Genomic DNA, 19269 nt, shown 5'->3' with positions numbered 1-19269 from the left:
GCTCCATGCTTTACTGTTCCTATCTCTCCTTCCATATCATTCTTTCTTTTCATCCTGTCTTCCTCTTCTATGAGTGGCTTAATGCATTCACACCACCCCTTCATTCTCGTGGATGTTTTATTCATCAAAGCCAGTGTTCTTCAACTCCCCCCGCCCTCCGGCATCTTAGTTCGCTCCGCCCAATATCACCCCCCCTCCTCCACCCCAACACATGGGAGATCCCTAGAGGCCACTCCACTTCCAGTTGCTTCCCTCTTTTCCTTCCTCGCTAAGGCCATATCCACACTGGTCCAGTTTTCCTACGTTTACACTGAGCAGCCACACCACGCCAGGAATACCCCAATGGCGGAGCTAACGTTACATTCATCAGCCCCCACGACAACAACACATGGAAGCGAGTGATCGACGTGTGTTGACCACATTTATGGACCATAATCGAGTAAACGTTTCCGTGTAAGTGTTGATTTTAAAGTAAAGTTGATGTGAGAGAGAGAGAGAGAGAGAGAGAGAGAGAGAGATATATATAGACAGACAGACCCGCAGCGCTGTAACTACGTCTGAAAAATAAAACTTCTAAAACTTCCCACGAACTGTGTCTGTTTGAGTTTATAGAGGAAGATCTTAAGTATCAAATACAACCTTTCATTATTAAAGACTACTTTATTACTCTGTCATATTTGTTTTTAACTAAGCAAGCAATCCACTTCCTGTTTACACCATCACGCGCATGCCCAGTGTACGTTAATGGTCACGTGCTGTCCGCCTTCGAAGGCTCCCGTGTGGATGCTCCAATAATGCTGAAAACTCCCGTGTGGACGGAGATCGGTTCTATTTGACAACTCTGCATCCAACGAGACACGGCCTAGTGTGGATATGGCCTAAATCTCGCTCCCGTTTTCTGGTGCTTTTTTCTTTCTTTCGTCTACACCCCCATGAGAAACAGCCTTTAAGGGATCTACTGATTTAGAGTTTAATGTATTTGATTCTAGAGTAGATTACAGCTTTAAATGCTGCTAAATTGCACCTAAAACTCAATCTATTCATTTGAGCGTGATGCAGTGAATGGATTTCTATTTGTTAGTTCTTTACTTATTAACTTTTATTTGAACTTTTTATACCGCCTCCCTCATACACAGTCTCTCTCCTCTTTCTTCACTGACTTTTCTCCACTCTTCTTCCTTCTGGTGTCTTTGATATGTTGTTAATGCTATTTGCTTGTCCGTGCCACTCTGTTTCAACTTTTTCTTTCATTTGGTTCCTTTTCTTCTTCTCCCTCCTTTCCCACTGCAGCCCTTTTATTTGACTCCTCTTTTGGTTATTTTCATTTCCAGTTTTGTCTCTTTCTAGTTTTTTGCATTCTGTCATGTATTTCAATCTCCAACACATTATTCTAGTCGCGAGTGTTCCTCTGTCCTATCCCCTCTCTGCTCAGTTTCCTTTCTGTATAGCTGTTTCATTTTCACTTCTCTTCCATGCAAGTCTCTTTTTTAGCCTCAAAGACTCTCTACCCTCTTTTCCCTTCTGCTCCCTCTTTCCCAATTATTGATGTGCTCTTTACCCAATTTTGCACTTTCATCTTTTGTAGTCGTTTTCAAAAGATTGGATCTTAGATATTGATAAGAATTCACCGCCTACATTTATTTGATTCTTTTTAGCCCAGCAGCCTTTCTTTCTTTCTCTCTTTATTCTTTTGCCACTCGTTGCATTTCCTCGCTCTCATTTTATATTCCTATTTTTCAACTACAAGGTTGAATTTTTTTCGCGCTTTAAATTCCAAACTTGGAATGTCCAAGTATCCACTGCGGCCAAAGTACCACAAGTACACTGATATTACAGGCACAGCATTTCACGTGACATGCATATCTTCCATAAGCATGCCAGAGGGGTCTGAGGTTACGTTCTGTAACTTTTCTCCCAAAAACTAATTTAGTCTCCTCCCTCCTTCCTCTGTTTGATGCATTGATCCCGCTCAACTCAGCAAGTCGTGTCCTGAAGTGTATTTTTTCACATAGCATGCACATTTCCAAATCATGTTATTATGGATGTCTCTAATTCCTCATAGTTTGTCCTCCTACACAATCTGAGCTCATTCTAAACCTTCAAATCTAAGCTGTCTTGCTCTGACTGTTTGCACCACTCGCTTTTTTTTCTCCACAAAGTAATTTACTCTCCTTGCGTGTCCTGCATGCTTGCTCTCTTGATCTCTCTCACACACACACACACACACACACACACACACACACACACACACACACACACACACACACACACACACACACACACACACCACCACCACATCACTGTTTTATAATTTCCCCAAAGTAATTTAGTCTACCTCTCTTTTACTACTCCCCACACACACACACACACACACACACACACACACACACACACACACACACACACACACACACACACACTTGGTTCTGTTACCCTTTCCTCAGCTGATTTGTTGTCATTCTTACACACACAACACACAAACAGACACACACTCATTCATTCAATTAATGACCTCTAAAATGAATGTCACTGAGACTTCTGAATCCATCCTATACCATCATCTCTCCCCCTCCTTCACTCCCCCACTTTCACCCACTCATTTCTCTCATCCTCTCCCAGTTTCACTCTGTCCTAAAACTGTCTTTTCAAATGTTTTTTGTTGTTGTTGCTAACTTCATCTCTTGCGTGATCTTTTTAAAATGTTTTTTTTTTCTTCACATAACATACTATGCCATATTTTATACTTTCACCTGAGCAGCGGGGAAGTGCGGCCTGCGGTGAGCTGCCATGACGAGCTGCGGCCATTTTGATTCTGCAGCCGAACTACAAGTTGGGGATAGTTTAGTTGAGTAACAGTTTAACTCTTGGCGCCAAATTGCAGCCAGAGAATACCCGCAGCCTATCAGTAGAGAGACTTGTGTCGTCTGTGGCATGTTGACATGTTACGAAGAATCGCTTCCCGCCTGAAACACGTAAACCCGTCTCCTGGCTACAAAATGTAATTATTGCCTGCCGTGTTTTGGGCGTTAGGAGCTCACTCATCTATTTTAATCTCATCTACTCTAAGTACTATTGCTGTCTTATCAACCAATGTGTCCAACCCTCACATTGTGTCTTATCAATTCAAAACCAATTGACTTTCTCCTTTGTTTTTTTGTCTGCGAATGTCCTAACTTTAAATGACTCAATTCTCTAGAAAGTACATTGTCGTACTATTTTTGATCCTGTGTTGTGATTATTTCTACAATAACAAGCTGTGTAATTCACATTCATTCTGAAATGACTTGTTTTTACCTTTTGATCAATAGAGAACTTTGCTTATTAATTGCATTTGTCTTAAAACAAATGTATCAATAAATAAATAAATGTAAATATGTCGTCAAAATCATGTAGCTTCTGCAAAAAAACACGAGTTCAACAGTGAACATAAAGCTTCAAAACATCAATCTTGGTTTCACGTGGGAGCTGTAAGTTAAGTACATAATTAGCTCAGATCAGCTTAATCATGAGCTGTGATGTCACGGCTCAGTTCATTGGGCATGTGTTCAGTACGCTGAACATTATTTCTGCTTTATCACAGACTGCCGAGGTCTGCACCACGGGGAGAACAATAAACAGCTGTGCAGACTGTTGAGTCAGATTTTAGTTGTTGTATTTTTGATGTACTTTTAAATTCACTTACAACTCCCCTGTGGGTGATAACGCCAAACTCCCCCCCTGTTCCAGTCAGTTCTTTATTCATGTCCCTTCTATACCACCTCTATACTTTCCAACGTATCTCGCCAGACATAATTTAGTCTCCTCTTGCTCTGCATTCATCACCCACCTCACTCCTTCTCCCCATCCCCCGAGCTAATTCACTTCTCACTTCATTCTCCCCGTCGACCCGGTTTCTCCGTTCTCTCTGTCTTGCACTAACCAAAGACTTTACTTGAATCTCACCCCAACTTACGAAATGTCTGCGTTCTCTCCTTCTCGGTGGCTCATTACTCTTTCCATTCCCTTCAGGTCCTAACTTTTAAACCGTCAACACCTCCAAAAAAGTTAAAACTTGCCACTAGCATTACTCTTCAAAAGCCTCACACAGTCTTAGTTACCTCGAGCTAATTTGCTCTGCATGTGAGATCTGTTTCCCCTCCCCGTCCGCTGCATTCGATTTCTCAGTGTAACATGCATATCTGCTTTATCACATCCAAAACTAATCCCACCTCTGCCTACCGCATTCATTCCGCGTCTTTCTCTTGCTTCACACAACAAAGCAATTTGATTTCTACCTGTTTCCTCTCTCCTCAAGGCTCACAGCTTTATCTCCTCACAAACAAATTCAGTCTTCATCCGTGCTTCTCTCTCTCTCTCTGTCTCCCATCTCCTCTTTGCATCTCTCGGCTCTCCGAGGCGTATCCCTCGTATTATATCTCACTGTAATCTGCATAGTGTACACCTCTCGTCATCACTTCTGAGTCTGTGTTCTTTCAGTTGGTAAAAAAACGATCAGACATCCTCTCTTTCTGTCTGCTGTTATCTCCGTCTTTAAGGTTGACTCTCCGCTGGGAACTTCTCTTTATACTTCTGAGGTCTTTTTTTCCGGGTTAATGACTGTTCAGCTGCAAGCTTTGCATGCTTCTGAGATAAATGAGCGCTCGAGGTTAGAAATACTTTAATTCTTATGAATAAAAGAGTGCAGATTGCAGCGCTTCGGATGAGTTTAAGCAACTGTAGCTGCAGGAGGTGTGACTACAGCTTCACTCCAATTGATAAATCCAAAGTGAGGCACCCTGGAAATAGAGAGCTTTATTAGAGCAGCAGAAGCTAATTAATCAACCGTCAATACAAATTGTTCCTTTCATCACTTGTCCGCTACACTTGATTCACAGACTCATTTAAATCCCGTTTAAGAGCAATGGTTCTTCATCATTTCAAGTCTAAAAGGTACAATCTCAACAAGGAACAGGAAATCTATTGGATGGAATCTGGATTTGTTCAATTGGCTGAGGTTTGAAAACAACATATCTGGTTTCTCCTTAAAATACCACAACAGCTGTCTTACCCATTTCAATGAATTATACTTAAGGCGGCAGATGTATGTCTGTGAGAAATCAGCAAAAGATCAGATTCATATAAGATAGAGAATCATTCAATGATGGGCTGATTTGTTTGCGCTGTTAATATTACCAAGATATCAAAAGAGCCGTTCATTTGAGTTAAATAACACCAAATGGTTTTCACACTAGAATTAAGCAACATTTTAACTTTAACTCTTGTTTTGTTACACCAAAGCGTTCCTCACAGTTTCATTTAAACCTTGGGCTCAGGTTGCGTATTCAGTACTCAGCTGAACGACATATGACCCCTGCTGATGCAGTGTTTCACACTATTCTGTGGGGTTGACACCATAAAGGCAGCGTTAACCCTTCTTCACAGCAGGGTTTATACCCCGTGGGTATAAAGTGGTTGTAACCCTCGTTCAGCGTCGAACCTTTCTTATCCCAGGGTTAAACGTGTGGTTTAGAGACGGGTTAGCCTGAGGTTACATTGTGAAATCTTTGTTTTTTTATCTTTTGTCTGGTGGAAGAAGTGAAAAGACTTCTTAAAGAATCCAGTTTTACCTGGATGAGGCCTTCACCTGCTGAGTCCACTTACTTAAATCTAGGTAAGATTAACGCAACAGAAATCAGGCTGGTTGAGTCAATATCAGCTATAAAATCTCTCTTGAATATATATATATATATATATATATTTATCATTGTTACATTTTGTTTTGAACTGGGTCTAACATACATTTTGCCTTCGATGATTTTTACATTTTACTTTATTTCGTTTTTAATCTGGTAATGTATTCTATATAACTCCAAGATTTTCAATTAGCTTTTATTATTGTTGGTTTTATTTACTGCTTTGTATGAAGTAATTTGTAACTTTGTGCTCTACAGATTACTTACATACATGTATTACAATGTTCTATTATGCTCTATAGTGTTGATGACCACCAGCTCACTAACGAACATTAGCTCAGGCCAACAAGGCCTGACTTCACTCTCCAGGGGATCGGATGGACCGCTCATTTCACAATTTTATGATTTAAGCTGATGAAACTATTCTTTTACATAAACATTTGGCTTGAGTAAAGAAACACCAAAGACATTTGTTCACAAATCACACATTTCTTCTGTTTCTTCTGTTCTAGCGTCAGAAATATATTTCCAGTCTCGGTTTAAAAGCCCGGGCTCAGCTCCCGCCTGAGAGAGAAATCCATAGAGTTTCAGGGAAAAGCAATTCAAGAGAGGAAGGATGAAGGCAGGTAGGATGGAAAAATTAAGGGAAAAAAATGAATGTGGTAGAGAGCAAACTTGGTTGGGAGATGTCTGGAGATTTCTGTGTGTTGCAGAATCAATTCGTCCCTGTTTATTGGTCTTCCTCCTCCTCCTCTTCCTCCCACTAGCCCTGGGCGTTGACAAGACACCGCAACACCCGACGCCTACGCAAAACACAGACTACCCAGAACCCATCTGATTTCCCTCACTCTCATCCTACATCCCTCTCTCTCGCTCATTGCTCCCAGGTGTCTCTCGCCCCATTTTCCCCCTGAAGCCCACCTTCCATGTTAGTCTCTGTGAATTCATCCGTCTCCCTCGCCTCTTCTCCGTCCTTTCCTTAATCTCTCATACTCATGCTGTTTGCACTCTCTCCCTCTCCTGTCCCATCTTTCATTCTATGTTTTTTTTCTCTGCCCCTCCTGTTCTCACAGGAGGGGCAGAGAAAATAGATTTTATGTCCCCATCTGTTATCCCCTCTGTCTCCTCTGTCTCCGTCCTCGGGCCCTTACACATCTCGATGCGGACAGCGATCTTGCATGTTCATTGCATGTCACACGGTGCAAGATGTGCACTGTATGCCATTTATTTTGAGGTTTGTGAATGTCTGGTGAATGGAACTAAATGCAAGCAGTCCCACACCATTGGTCATCCAAGCTTTTGCACATTTGTTGTTTTTTTCAACCTAAAAAGTGGAGCTTCAACAAAGTTCCAGCTTTTAATGTATTCTGAGTCATTTCATGTCATACTCCAGTGTTTCCCCTATATTCACAAGTACGGGCGCCACTGCTAACATTTCACACGATCATTAATATCCTCCGCTTTTGTGTTGAGGCTTAACCCCTCCACCCACAGAGCGCAGCAGAGGAGAGACATTTAAAGTGAAGGTAATGTTGTTGGTACCGGTTACAAAGCAGCTCGGTCTCGAACGACTCGCTAATGTGCTGATAGATTCTGTGTTTTTGGGCTGAGCTACACCATCAGTCATCTTTCTGGTGTTCTTCGTCACTGTTTTGGAAGAAGGAATTGACAGAAGTAGTGGATGAACCACCTTTTAAAAAAAGTGACACATTTTCTTTGAAGACAAGTTCTGTGCGGTGGACCCCCTGCAGTCAACCTACCCAACAAGTTTCTCTCTTGAGTATCAACTTTTAACTGGTGTCTCCCAAAATCAAAAAGGGATTTCCTCTTTCCCGTCACTTCCCATTGCCTCTCTCCCTACTTTCCGTCTTTCTCTCCATTTTCTCAAACTTTCTCGACTCCCTCCGTCTCTCTTTCGCTTTCCTTCCATCATACTCTATTCTCTGTCTTTCTCTGTCCCTCCCACTCGCTCTCTGTCCCTTACTACCTCCAGCTCTCCTTTGCTTCTTTCCCCTCTCTCTCTTCAGTCCTCTATCTCACTGGAAAACACTCTCCTTTGATTCGAAATAAAAGGCAATGTGAAATATCCCCCTGACACACACACGCTGACATTCATAGCATCTATCCTCTTCAACAGTCTAGTCAATGGCTCGAAGACTGAGGCAAGTATGAAGGGGAGGCAGAGAGGGAGTGAAAGAGAGAGAGAGGGAATTAGTCGAGAGTTTGGGAAAGGTAAGAAAGAACAAAATGTGTGTGTGTGTGTGTTGTGTGTGTGTGTGTGTGTGTAAACGAATTAGTTTGGCGACAGTAAAAAAGAGAGAGGGGTTTATGGTGGCAGAAGTGGTGCTGTGTGTGTGTGTGTGTGTGTGTGTGTGTGTGTGTGTGTGTGGGTGTGTGTGTGTGTGAGTGTAGAAGACAAAGACACAGGTAGAGAGCTGAGTGGGGGGAGCTCTCCCAGGCGGCAGAGTGTGTGTTTTCATGTTGTTCAGCTCAACACGACAACAGAGTTAAAACAGAGTGGATCAAAAAGGAAGCCAACATGGGACATGAACAAAGACACAGACTGTCAGTTTTGGTTTATCAGTCTGGAGTTAAAGACTACACCAAGACACAACAAACACACAGATAAACACACTACTCTCTGTCCTCTCCATCAAAGTCAAGCATTGCGGTGTAAACAGTGCCAAATTATAGAATACCTATGAGGACCTGGTTTATGTTATTAATTGGGCGATCAGCATTTTCTGTAAAGGCCACAAATCAGGGGAACACGCTGCCTGAGGATGTGAGGATCTGCAGCTTCATCAGCACTTTCAAAACCAACTTCAAAGGTCTGTTAAAACTCAGCTCTGTAGTCACTGACATTGAATTTGATCTTACTTTATTGACTGGCTTTTATCTGGCAAACATTTTGGGACATGCTATTGTGTCGTCTTGTGTGTTCTTTCTTGTATAACTTTATACTCTTTATTTAACTTGTACTGTTGTTGTTGTCTTCGCTTTGCTTTAACCTGAATCAGCTTAAAGCTATGATCTGGTTCAGTGCATCACATCGAATGGTTACAGTTGAGTTTTAACTGTAAATAACTGTCCCCTTTAAATGAAATAAAACACATCAAACATACTGTATATTTGTCTGACAATTCATGATTATTCACGCTTATAAGTAGGTCTTACGAGCTAATTGGACTCTTAACTACTGTTTTATTAAAGCAGGTGCACTGGGAAGGTTAATCGGTGAAACCAATAACATGTAGACAAAAACAGCAAGTTGGCTAAAAAGAGTGATGAAGATCAAGGACATTTCCAGTTAGATGTGTGTGATTTCTATTTATTTTTGGGCATTAGCATTAATTGCTTAAGATATTTCCAAAAAATAAAAGATGGATGGAAAGAAATTGGGTTTATTCTCCACTTGCTTTCAACAAACATAAGCAAACATTCTAGCACTACTGTTCCAAATCAACATGTCCATACCACCATCCCTACCTCACACAAACACACTTCATGTATCTTATGAGCGCAAAAACACACATATCCATAAAGAACCAACAAAATCAGCTAAATTGGAGCAATTTTCCATGACCTCACCATGACCTCATGGCCACAGCATGACACTACAGCGCACGGCACTCACCAGTGTAGTCTTCACGGCAGATGCAGGTGTACCCTCCCTCTCTGCGGGCGCACACCCCTCCGTTCAGGCAGGGGTTGGAGTAACACAGGTTGATCTCCGTCTCGCAGTAATCGCCCGTGAAGCCCACTGGGCAGCGGCAGCGCAGGCCTGCGATGGGGTGGATGGGCCGGAACAAGATGGAGGGCGAGGAGATGAAGGGGGCGGAGCTGTTGAAGCGCAGCACTGAGACGCACTTCATGTAGTTCTGGCACGGCTCACGCAGACACACGTTGTCGTCGAACGGGAGGACCTGGAGTGATGGGAGAGGAGAGATGTCGGAAGTCGTTCTGAAGAATGTTATTGCCGTGTTGACATGTGAACAGTTACTGTTGTCGATGTTCCAGATGGCGTCCCAATTCAGATTAGCTTCTGTTACTCTAGTTTTCACTGCTCAGCATACTTTCTCATTAAGGGCCTTTCTCATCATTCTGTCTGCCAAGCCGAAACATGCAATACGCTTTTTCTAACTAATAATAGCAGTAAAAGCACATGTGCAACTACTAACAGCATTGTTGTCTCTTTCAGGTGTTCCAGTAAGCCCTTCAAACAGTGGTGGAGGAACTATTTAATCATTAACTTAAGCAAAAGTAGTAAGTACTAAAAGAAAATGTAAAAAATGTACTTAAAGTATCCAAGTAAAAGTGGCCCGTGAGTGATATATTATCATAAATAACATTTTTAGATTATTGAGTCGAATCATTTTAGATCATTTTTTTGTGGAATCTGGTCAAGAGGAACTTGTTTTAATTGGTATACTCTTCAATCCATAACAGCACATTTTATTTTTATTAACGGATCCTTTGAAAGTAAGATCTGAAAAGTAACCAGGAACTTCAGCTGTCAGATAAAAGTAGTACGATAAAAAGTGCAACGTTTCCCTCTTAAATGTAGGTAAGTGTAAGTATAAAACAGCCTAAAATGGAAACCCCCAAGAGAGGTACAAGTACCTTGAAATTGTACAATACATGAATAAATATAGGCTACTTGGTTGCCAGGAAGAACTAGCCAACTAACCAATACAAGGTCCCGGAAATTGGAGCACCTCAGTTGACAGTAACCTTAATTAAGGTTATTGATTACACCGGTCCTTCCCTTTCTATGACATGTCAAAATGTCTGCCATGTGCAGCAGGCACAGCTGTGGCGAAGAAAAGAAGAGTGAAGAAGGAAGATTTGGAGTCGAGATTTGAGAGAAGCTCTGTATAGTCGGTAGCGGGGGACGCATGTATTTTAATGCAAATCATTTTGAGATGAAAAAGATCATTTTGTTAACATTCAACAACAGCAACTTGTCGCACGAGGCTAATGTTAATCACCCACAGGAACACGGACTAAGTGAAAATGTTCAATGACTTAACGCTAACCGATAGTCTTTGTTAGATAAATGAAGGAGTTGTTCAAGTTAGACTTGCATGTAACGTTAGTCACCTAGTCAATGGTAGCTTATAACATGAATAGAAATGTTTCACCTTTTTAGAGATAAACTCTGAGAGACTGGAGATACCGAAGGAAACTGACTGCAGCAGAAACAATAGAAAAGTTAGCTGTTAGGTGTTATCGTGTCAATGCTAAAATATCACAGTTACCTCCCTGACAAACGGACAGTCATATTTAGATTTACATTACTTAAATCTCTCTAGATATCGTCCTCTGAATGTCAAGCCGCCATAGTTCAGATGAAAGAAGCTTCTTAATTGCAATATGAATATGCTCGGAGTTCTATGCCCTGGGTTGCGCCTCTCAGGCTACAAATTAGAGCCCAACCGATACTATATTCTTTAAAGATCATAGCTTTCAAATCACCCTCCTACAAATCCTCCATATAGAGGATGCTACACCCCCTCTGATAGGTGTAGGCACATAGACTGGTGGCATAGTAGCTTTTGACATCCAGATTCTGACCTCACAGTGATCCATCGAAGAGAATAGATGTTTCACTCTGGACCAAGAAATGGCAAAATAAGTTAAAACCTAGTCACAGAAACTCAGAATCTTCTCAGGTCTCAGTCATTAACAACTTGGATCCTCTCAAAAATGGTTTTCCTGGAGAAGTGTACAAGCCCTATCACACTAACACTACTTCATTTTCTTGTATGTATCTATTCATTTGTCCTTATTCTGCTTCATAGAAATGTTTACTTTCCAGAGGAACAGCTACTGTTTGCTGTTAAGTTCACCGGATCAGATGACAGTGAGAGGATACACTGTAGATTCGGTTGGTATGTGTTCATGTGTGTGTGTGTAACAGTGTCTGGTGAGAAAAGGTCGTATGCTTTCAGCCTTAAACTATCTCTTGACACTGAGTTGCTCAATCTTTTCCCTTTATAAATCTTTTCTCCTTTGTGTTTCACTTGTTCTTCTTTTTTATCGAAACATCTCTCTCTCTCTCTCATGCATGTACAGCGATGCTCTGAGGGGGTGTGCGCGTGTATGTGACTGATGTGCGTGCTGTGTCCAGGTGTGTGTGATTTCATGCATGAAAACATCCAGCAGTCACATCAGCGTATTGCTGGATGAAGCCATATGTCTTGCGCTGGCGTGGCATCTGTATTTTATTATTATCAGTTCACATGCAATATGCCCAAGTGACTGTCTTAAGATCCATGTGTTTGCACAATGTGTCTTACTACATGTAACGCTGATTTCAAGCTTCTGCATGCAACTGACTTTTTTGCCTTAGAATCTATATTTTAGGTAATGTGCCTGTAGTAGTAGATATATACACAAACACTAAACAATAAAAAATGCTGATTCCTATGTTTTGTATTTGTAAATGTGAATTGACCTCCATCTGTGTGAGTGACGTGAGCCTCGGCCTGTTCAGGTACAGCTGTTCCTCCAGCGTCTCAGAAGGGAAGAAGAGTCCGCCGGGCAACGCAGCAGTAAAGCTGACATTCAGGATCCCTCCCGGCGCCGCGTCCAGGTCCGGCTGGATGTTGAAGATGAAAACGTCCTCGACAGGCACCGAGAGCACCGCAGACACGCCCTCCAGGAAGTTACCCAGCAGCGGCGACAGGAAGTGCTCCTGGGACATGTTCTGGAGGCGGACAGTCACGCTGCTGCCCAGCATGTCCTCGGTGATGATGAGGATGCGGAGAATGCACTGGGCTGAAATGCTGTGGACGCCATCTAGATAAGAGGAGAGCAGAGGGAGACAAAAAGGTTAGGTGAATGAATGTGCTCATTCATGAGGTGTATAGAGGATGGACAAAAGGGTTAGGAGGTGAAGGAGCAGGAGATAAAGAAAGATGACAACAGAGAGGGTTGGAAGACAGAGAGTGATATATAGGTGTGAACAGATGGAGGAGTGAGAAGAGGGAGATGGATGAAGGGGGAGGCATGAGGGAGACGAGTCCGGGGCGACAGGGATGAACAGCAAAGAGCGGAGAGACGGAGGTAAAGAGACGGCGATAAATGACTGGGAGCCAGAGAGGAAGGATGACAAAGGGGAAGAGAAAAGGTGAGGAGGTCACAACAATGTCAGAAGATGTGCAGCTTAGACCGCTGAACATGACTCTGTCCCACTACACATGTTATCATGCATCGCACAAGGACACTCACATCTACACACATACAAATACAAGAGATAAATAGCTGAGTGAAGAAGGAGAAGAAGTTTACAGGTGATTGAAAGTGACAGTAAACTGATGTGTAATCTATAATCTGATGGCAAAATAAGTTTGCTCTGGCCAGACTATGAATGAAGTTTCCAGTTCATTTTATTTTTTTAAATTCAACTACTCTACAATCTGTTGTGCTGTATGTAACAGTGGGCTTACATTTTCTCACGGCTAACAGGCAATCAGTTGACAGGACATGATGGTCTTGTATGTGATTGAAAACAACTGTTCATTAGATGTTCTCTTCCACTAAAATGTGACTTTATTCAGCCATACCCAGACACATACAAAATCTGTCACAAAGACAGCAGTATTTCAGTTTATTGTCATTTAGTCATCAGCCATTTATCCAGTGGATAGTGTTGATAGGTGATTTATGGTATAAGACAGCATGGTCATTTTCTGAAATCCACTTTAATTCTTTGATCTTATGTTCCAGTACAAGAGAGAAAAGAGATCCTCTGAACTCTACACTTCCTTGTGAGCCAGTAAGTTGGTTTAAAGCATTGATTGAAATAGCCTCATAGAGACAGAGAGAGACAGAGAGGTGGGAGGTACCACAGAGTGCTCTCGTGTATAGGAAACATCAGCTCCCCCGTCTCCTCGCTCCTTTCCTCTGAAACCCGTCACTGCTAAGAAATGAGCTCATACGAATCACAGCAGGTCACAACCCTCACAGCAACACCTGTTTCAACAACTGACGCCAGACACATTTCATCTGCACTGGATACGAACACAATCCAGTGCCGGGCTGTGTTGTGTATCGTAAAACAATTTGGTGCGACAAGCCGGCTAATAAGCTGTAAAAGAATACAAATGCACATGACCACGCCGGCATGAGGGGGGCAATTGTCTGCAGCGCCGTGGAGGTAAAACAGGGTGAACAATAAGACCGAGAGAGTGAAAGAGTAAGAATGCCTCTCGTTGCAAAAAAGGACATGGCAAGTGGTGAAAAGACAGAATGGAGAGAAAGAAAACGAAAGAAAAGAGCAGCAATGAAGTGAGTGTGAGGGGTGAAAGAGAGAGAGGGAGGATGTTGACACAGAGGCGACGGAGAGTGAAGGAGGTTTATTAAATACTGGAAGAAGCAAAGGAGACGACGGAGGAGGACAAGAGAAGAGAAATGAGAAAGGAAACGAGGCTCTTTAACCAGGGATTCATGAAAAAAGAGCTCGGGCACTTATGGTAACTCACAATCAAGAATATTTTACGACTGCTGTACATAATTGATTGATTATCGATGTTCACTTCTTTCCCTTTGCCAATACTGTAAAACATCATTTGAGAGGTTATTGAATTGATTAAACGGTAAAAGTTGTTATGAATATAAAGTGAATTACATTTTGAGTTCATCTCATTTGCCGTTGACATAAAGTGTCAAAAAGTAAGAAAGGAAGAAAGCTAACAATAAATAAATGTAAAAGGCATGAAGGGAAAGAGAGAAAGAATAACAATAAGTCATTTCAGAGAAGGGAGGACAAAATAGAAAAAGACTCAAGAACAAGAGCAAGATGTGGACAGAAAAACTGAATAATAGAGAAAGAGATGGAGAGACAGACGATATAGAGAGTGGTGGAGGGATGGGGGTTGGCTCGGGCGGCAGCTGGTTTGATTACCGGATTATGAGGAGACTCACTCCCTACTGACCTCTAACACACACTCTCACACACACACACACACACACACACACACACACTCAAATCCAGAGCCCTTCGTAATAAATGAATAGACAGAGGGAGGAGTGGCATCATGGAGGGACAGAGGAAAACTCCCACAAAAAAGCATCAGGGAACATATCAAAAGAATCATTTGTAGAAATAGATGGATACAAATGATGGATAGACAGACAGACAGACAGACAGAGCGATAGAATAAAATTGCACACAGCAGTAGTAGGTGAAGTAATTAAATGTCACCTCTTCTTCTGAGGCTAAAAGCCAGCTTTATTATCAGCTCTCTGGATCACGATGCAAAGACGCAGCAGTAATTGATGCTGAGCTCCCATTGTTATTGAAATGAGACAGGGATCTATGAAAAGACCCCATAATCTGCTGTAGTAGGACCCAATCTCTCTCTCACACACACACACACACACTCACACATCCATGAAAGAATGCACCAATTCACTTATATACACCTACCATTGACACACAGCGTTAACCATCCCATCTATAACGATGCCTAACACCAACACTTTCCCGATAAACCTTAATCAGACAAACATTAAAGGAGTAGTGAGACATTTTGGGACTTACTCGTATTTGCTTTCTTTCGTTAGATTAGAAGACCAATATCATACCATACATTACGTTTTTAATAAACACACTTGTGACTTTTTTCCCTTCATATTAGCAAGTCCACACTGAATTTGTACCCGAAGATGTTTTATTTCGGAAGGACAATAAACCACTCCACGGCAACACATTCTCACACGCTTTGTTCCAATTGCTGAAAGACGTTTTTTCTCCAATCTGCCTTCAACCAATCCCTCTGCACCAAAGTTATTTATTGTTTTGTTGACACACTGTTTTGTGTGCAATTGCCATGTTGGACTCCTACAGACGGTGTGCCTAATTGTTTTCTGATAAGAAAAAAAACACTACAATTCCCTCTTCAAGGCCCGCTGAACATTTTCCGTCTGAGTCACAGGCCCTCAGGAATCCCCTCCGGTGGCCCAGAGGGACGACAGTGACATTTCAAACAAGAATATATCACAACTTTAACAGGCTAAAATGAAAAAAGAAACAAGTATCGGGGCCTGACAGTTTATACCTTCACTGCGATTTTATAAGCCTTCTGGGGTATTCTCGCCCCAATCAGCCATTCAATTCTTTCAGTAAACCTTGCGCACACACACACACACACACACACGTAAAATATCTTCACTTAGTTTCCCTTCGTGTCTACTGTCTAGCTAATTTGGCCAACCTGCATGAGTGCAGGGCTCTTCACTCATCCCTTCGCATATGAAGCCAATTGGAGGTTTGAAATAGAACAGAAAAACAACCATTCAAGCTAAATGACCATTTCAGCAATTACAACCACCAACGTCTGTCCACTTCCTGTCAGCAGGTCAATGACTCATCCACCTCCTTCTATGAGATCAGCTACACATTTAACACAAGCACATGCTAATTACAGCTCTGCTGAAAACACGAAAGCCATAACCAATGTCTGCAGAAATATAAAGGCCATTTTCCCAAATTTCCGCAAGGTAGGTTTTAACTTCTTTATTATAAGTTAGCCAACAGAGGATTGTCGTTGCAGCATTGGAGTCTCGGGAAAAATCTGGTGTAACATGAAGCCTAATTATAATGTTTCCTGCTGTGTTAAAAGGCACATCTTCTTTTCCAAAATGCTCGATTAGGAAAAAAGTAAGAGTCTTAGAAACTCTATGCAGGGATACCTTACTTCACCTCAAGTTGATCTTCAAAGCACAACTTAAACAAAGCCATTGTGCATTGCCTGGATACATGAGGACATATCGATTTTGGATTCAACCTTTACTTTGTGTATCACATTCCTGTCTTTAACTAAAAAACATCCATCTGACCATCTTCCACCCAAAGAATTTTCATTTCCAACGAAAAGTCAGGCATCATGGTCATCAAAACAAAGTGTCCATTTACAGTCACAAGAAACTGGATCTCATTTGGCCCTCAGACAAGATTTGGAACAAAGAGAACAAATAAATACCGGTCAGTAATGGTCACCACACATGCATCCCTGTATTTTACAGAGAATAACTCAGATCTTTTATCAGTTGAAGAAATTATTACTTCATAATTTAATAAATGTATATCTTCACCTGCCACTTCAGAGTCAAAAGATTTCTAATCAGATATTGATGTGAAAATGCTAAACATTTCAGAAATAGGGTTCAGCTGAGGTCCAATACTGACACTCGATAAAGAGAGAGAATCAAGGGTACAAGGACATACAAGTTGCCGACTATCTTTTAAATCCTTACCAAAGCTTAAGGGATTCTCAGATGTCAATCCTTTTTATCAGACAATATATCACACCCGTAAAAGGGCTGATGCATCATTTCGGATACAAAGCTTTCATATCAAGAACTGAATCAAGAGACATCAGGTGTATCTCAGTGGAATATAAAGACATGGAGCAACTGTGAATTACTTTTTCGAATCCTGGTGAGAGGTGAGTAAAGGTGATCTTGTCCGCAACTTCCCAATAAGCCTAAGTCATAACTAATGTATCGCCCTTTCTCCACGGCACTCTGCTTTAGCGTGCATGGAAACAATAAAACATTAATAACCTCCAAACCAAAAAAAAACACAAATGGAAGGTTATTTTAGCGTCTTTAGCACCACGGGAAAACAAAGCCCTTCCTAAATAACAACTTGGAGAGGAGCTTTCAAGGCTCCTGTGGGCCTCGAGCCAACAGTTCCCCCCTTCGTGTGTCCGCACTTCAAAGACGGAGGCGAGCTCGAGGCTGGCGTGCATAAAGCCTCTAAGAATAAACAAACTGATCTGGAATCATCAGCGAGGTCCCATGGATGCGTGAACATCAGTACGCCCTGAGAGAGAGAGGCTGGCCTCAGATCAGTGCTTCGGCTCTAAGATGCTTTGTGGGTGCACGGTCCCCAGCGTTTCAAAGGGTTGAAGGAGTTCAGTGCTATCTCCCTGCGCCAGGTAGCCTGACTAATAGCGCACTCAAAGCTTCTTGAATGTCAGAGCATCCCGAGCTCGCTTCCTGTAAATCCAGACAGAAATAGTCTGCAAAGTAGCGCGCAATAAGCCCACAGCTGGAGCTGAAAACTGCCCCAGAAACATATTAAAAGCTGCAATACGGGGCAGGAGGAGGGGTCACCAGACAGAGCCCTGGCCTTTTCCTTTAAGGAAGAAAGTCACCGAGCAAAGCAAGCAAAGGTTTGGAGATACTGCTCAGGTGGTTCGTGAAGCTCTATCGCAGTCAAACACACCTCATTCTTTTTCATTCTAGTTTAAAAACATTTCCACAGTTGCTTGGTGTCCCAACTCTGTGTCCCAATTTGCAGGTTTTTCAAAATGACTAAATTGATTATAAAAAAAGGTCTATCGAGAAATGCGTTTAATGTGGTGTTCATGTAACCTTTTGCACCACAGTGAAAAGGGAAACAGACGTGCAACATTAAAACACGCTGCAGATGTTGGAGGGACAGTTTGATGACGATAAAAAGGCATAGAATCTTTGAACATCATTGAGCTTTCCCTTTCCGAAGTTTGATTGGCAGTGGCCTTCCATGGTTGCAGATTGATGCGCTTATTGTACTATTTTCTGTCAGTACAAAATGATAAAGTAGCAGTTATACTATCACAATTAGTGTGTAGGACATACAGGAGCTTGTTGGACTACATTAAGTATGGAAAGAGGACACACTTAAAGCTGGGCAGGCAGGCAGGCAGGCAGCTCGTCCAATCATTACATTTGGGCCGAATTAAATGATCGGACAGCAACAGACACCAGACAATTGCTTTTCAGAGCATTTGAGTTATTTGCCGGATGTAAAGAGATTGTCAACAAATGGACAGAAAATGTTTCTAAAATAAATGACCCACCATAGCTTTAACAACAAATCTGGGGTTTCAAGACGGTCTATCTGTCGTATCGGCTATAACACATGTTTCAGATTCGGACGCAGATTCACAGATTCACAGATTCACAGATTCACAGATTCAGTCATTCAGGCCTCAGAGGACGTGCAGTTCGCTGTAAAAGTAAAAGTAGCTCTTTAATCCATTTGGTTACAGCATTCAAATGTCTCACGTGTTCAAATTCTTACCACTATTACTGTGGGAGGAAAACCTTGAATAACCACTGAGCGAGTTTTGCATTAATCACAGTTCATATCTTAACACTAGGGATTGTTGTCAATTTAAAACACATTTTGAATGAGGATCACTGGGCATGTATTTTCCTTCATTATTCATTGTGGCTCTGTGTAGCTCCGTCTGTAAAGGCTAACACTGCTGGGGTGAGAGGTTTAGATCCCTAAACAATTCAGAAATTCACACATGGCCTTGACTTTGTTTAAGAGCCTGATTTAAACTGGTTGCACTCTCGGTACTATAAGGAGTTGGGATTTTTTTTTAAGCCCAAAGGGGAGATATATATTTCAACTAGCATGCAAAAACCCCAAACAGTAAAATTGGATTTCGACTGGACAAAAGCTCTGTGTTGCTCTGAAACACACTAAAGACCGTCATGGTGCCTTCAGCCCATTAGCTCACAGTCCGTGCATCCACAATCACATGGTTTTAAATCCCATTTCACACTGTGTTGTCACTCCCCTCTGTTT

The 19269-nt window shown here is 41.9% G+C and overlaps 1 protein-coding gene across 1 annotated transcript in view; it reads right to left on the bottom strand.

Moving 5' to 3' along the window:
- Positions 1 to 19269, bottom strand: part of celsr3 (cadherin, EGF LAG seven-pass G-type receptor 3) — a gene marked incomplete at both ends in the record, with an annotated part of 90164 nt that overhangs the window by 56641 nt on the left and 14254 nt on the right. Inside the window, 2 exons of the mRNA XM_079274376.1 lie at positions 9310 to 9598; positions 12133 to 12476. Coding sequence (XP_079130502.1) covers positions 9310 to 9598; positions 12133 to 12476 — 633 coding nt within the window. The remainder of the gene's footprint in view (positions 1 to 9309; positions 9599 to 12132; positions 12477 to 19269) is intronic.

Source organism: Melanostigma gelatinosum (assembly GCF_949748355.1).
Source record: "Melanostigma gelatinosum genome assembly, chromosome: 8".
In the NCBI taxonomy this organism is placed as follows: Eukaryota; Metazoa; Chordata; class Actinopteri; order Perciformes; family Zoarcidae; genus Melanostigma; species Melanostigma gelatinosum.
Note: the sequence above shows the minus strand (reverse complement) of the source record. Positions and strands in the feature narration are given on the sequence as shown.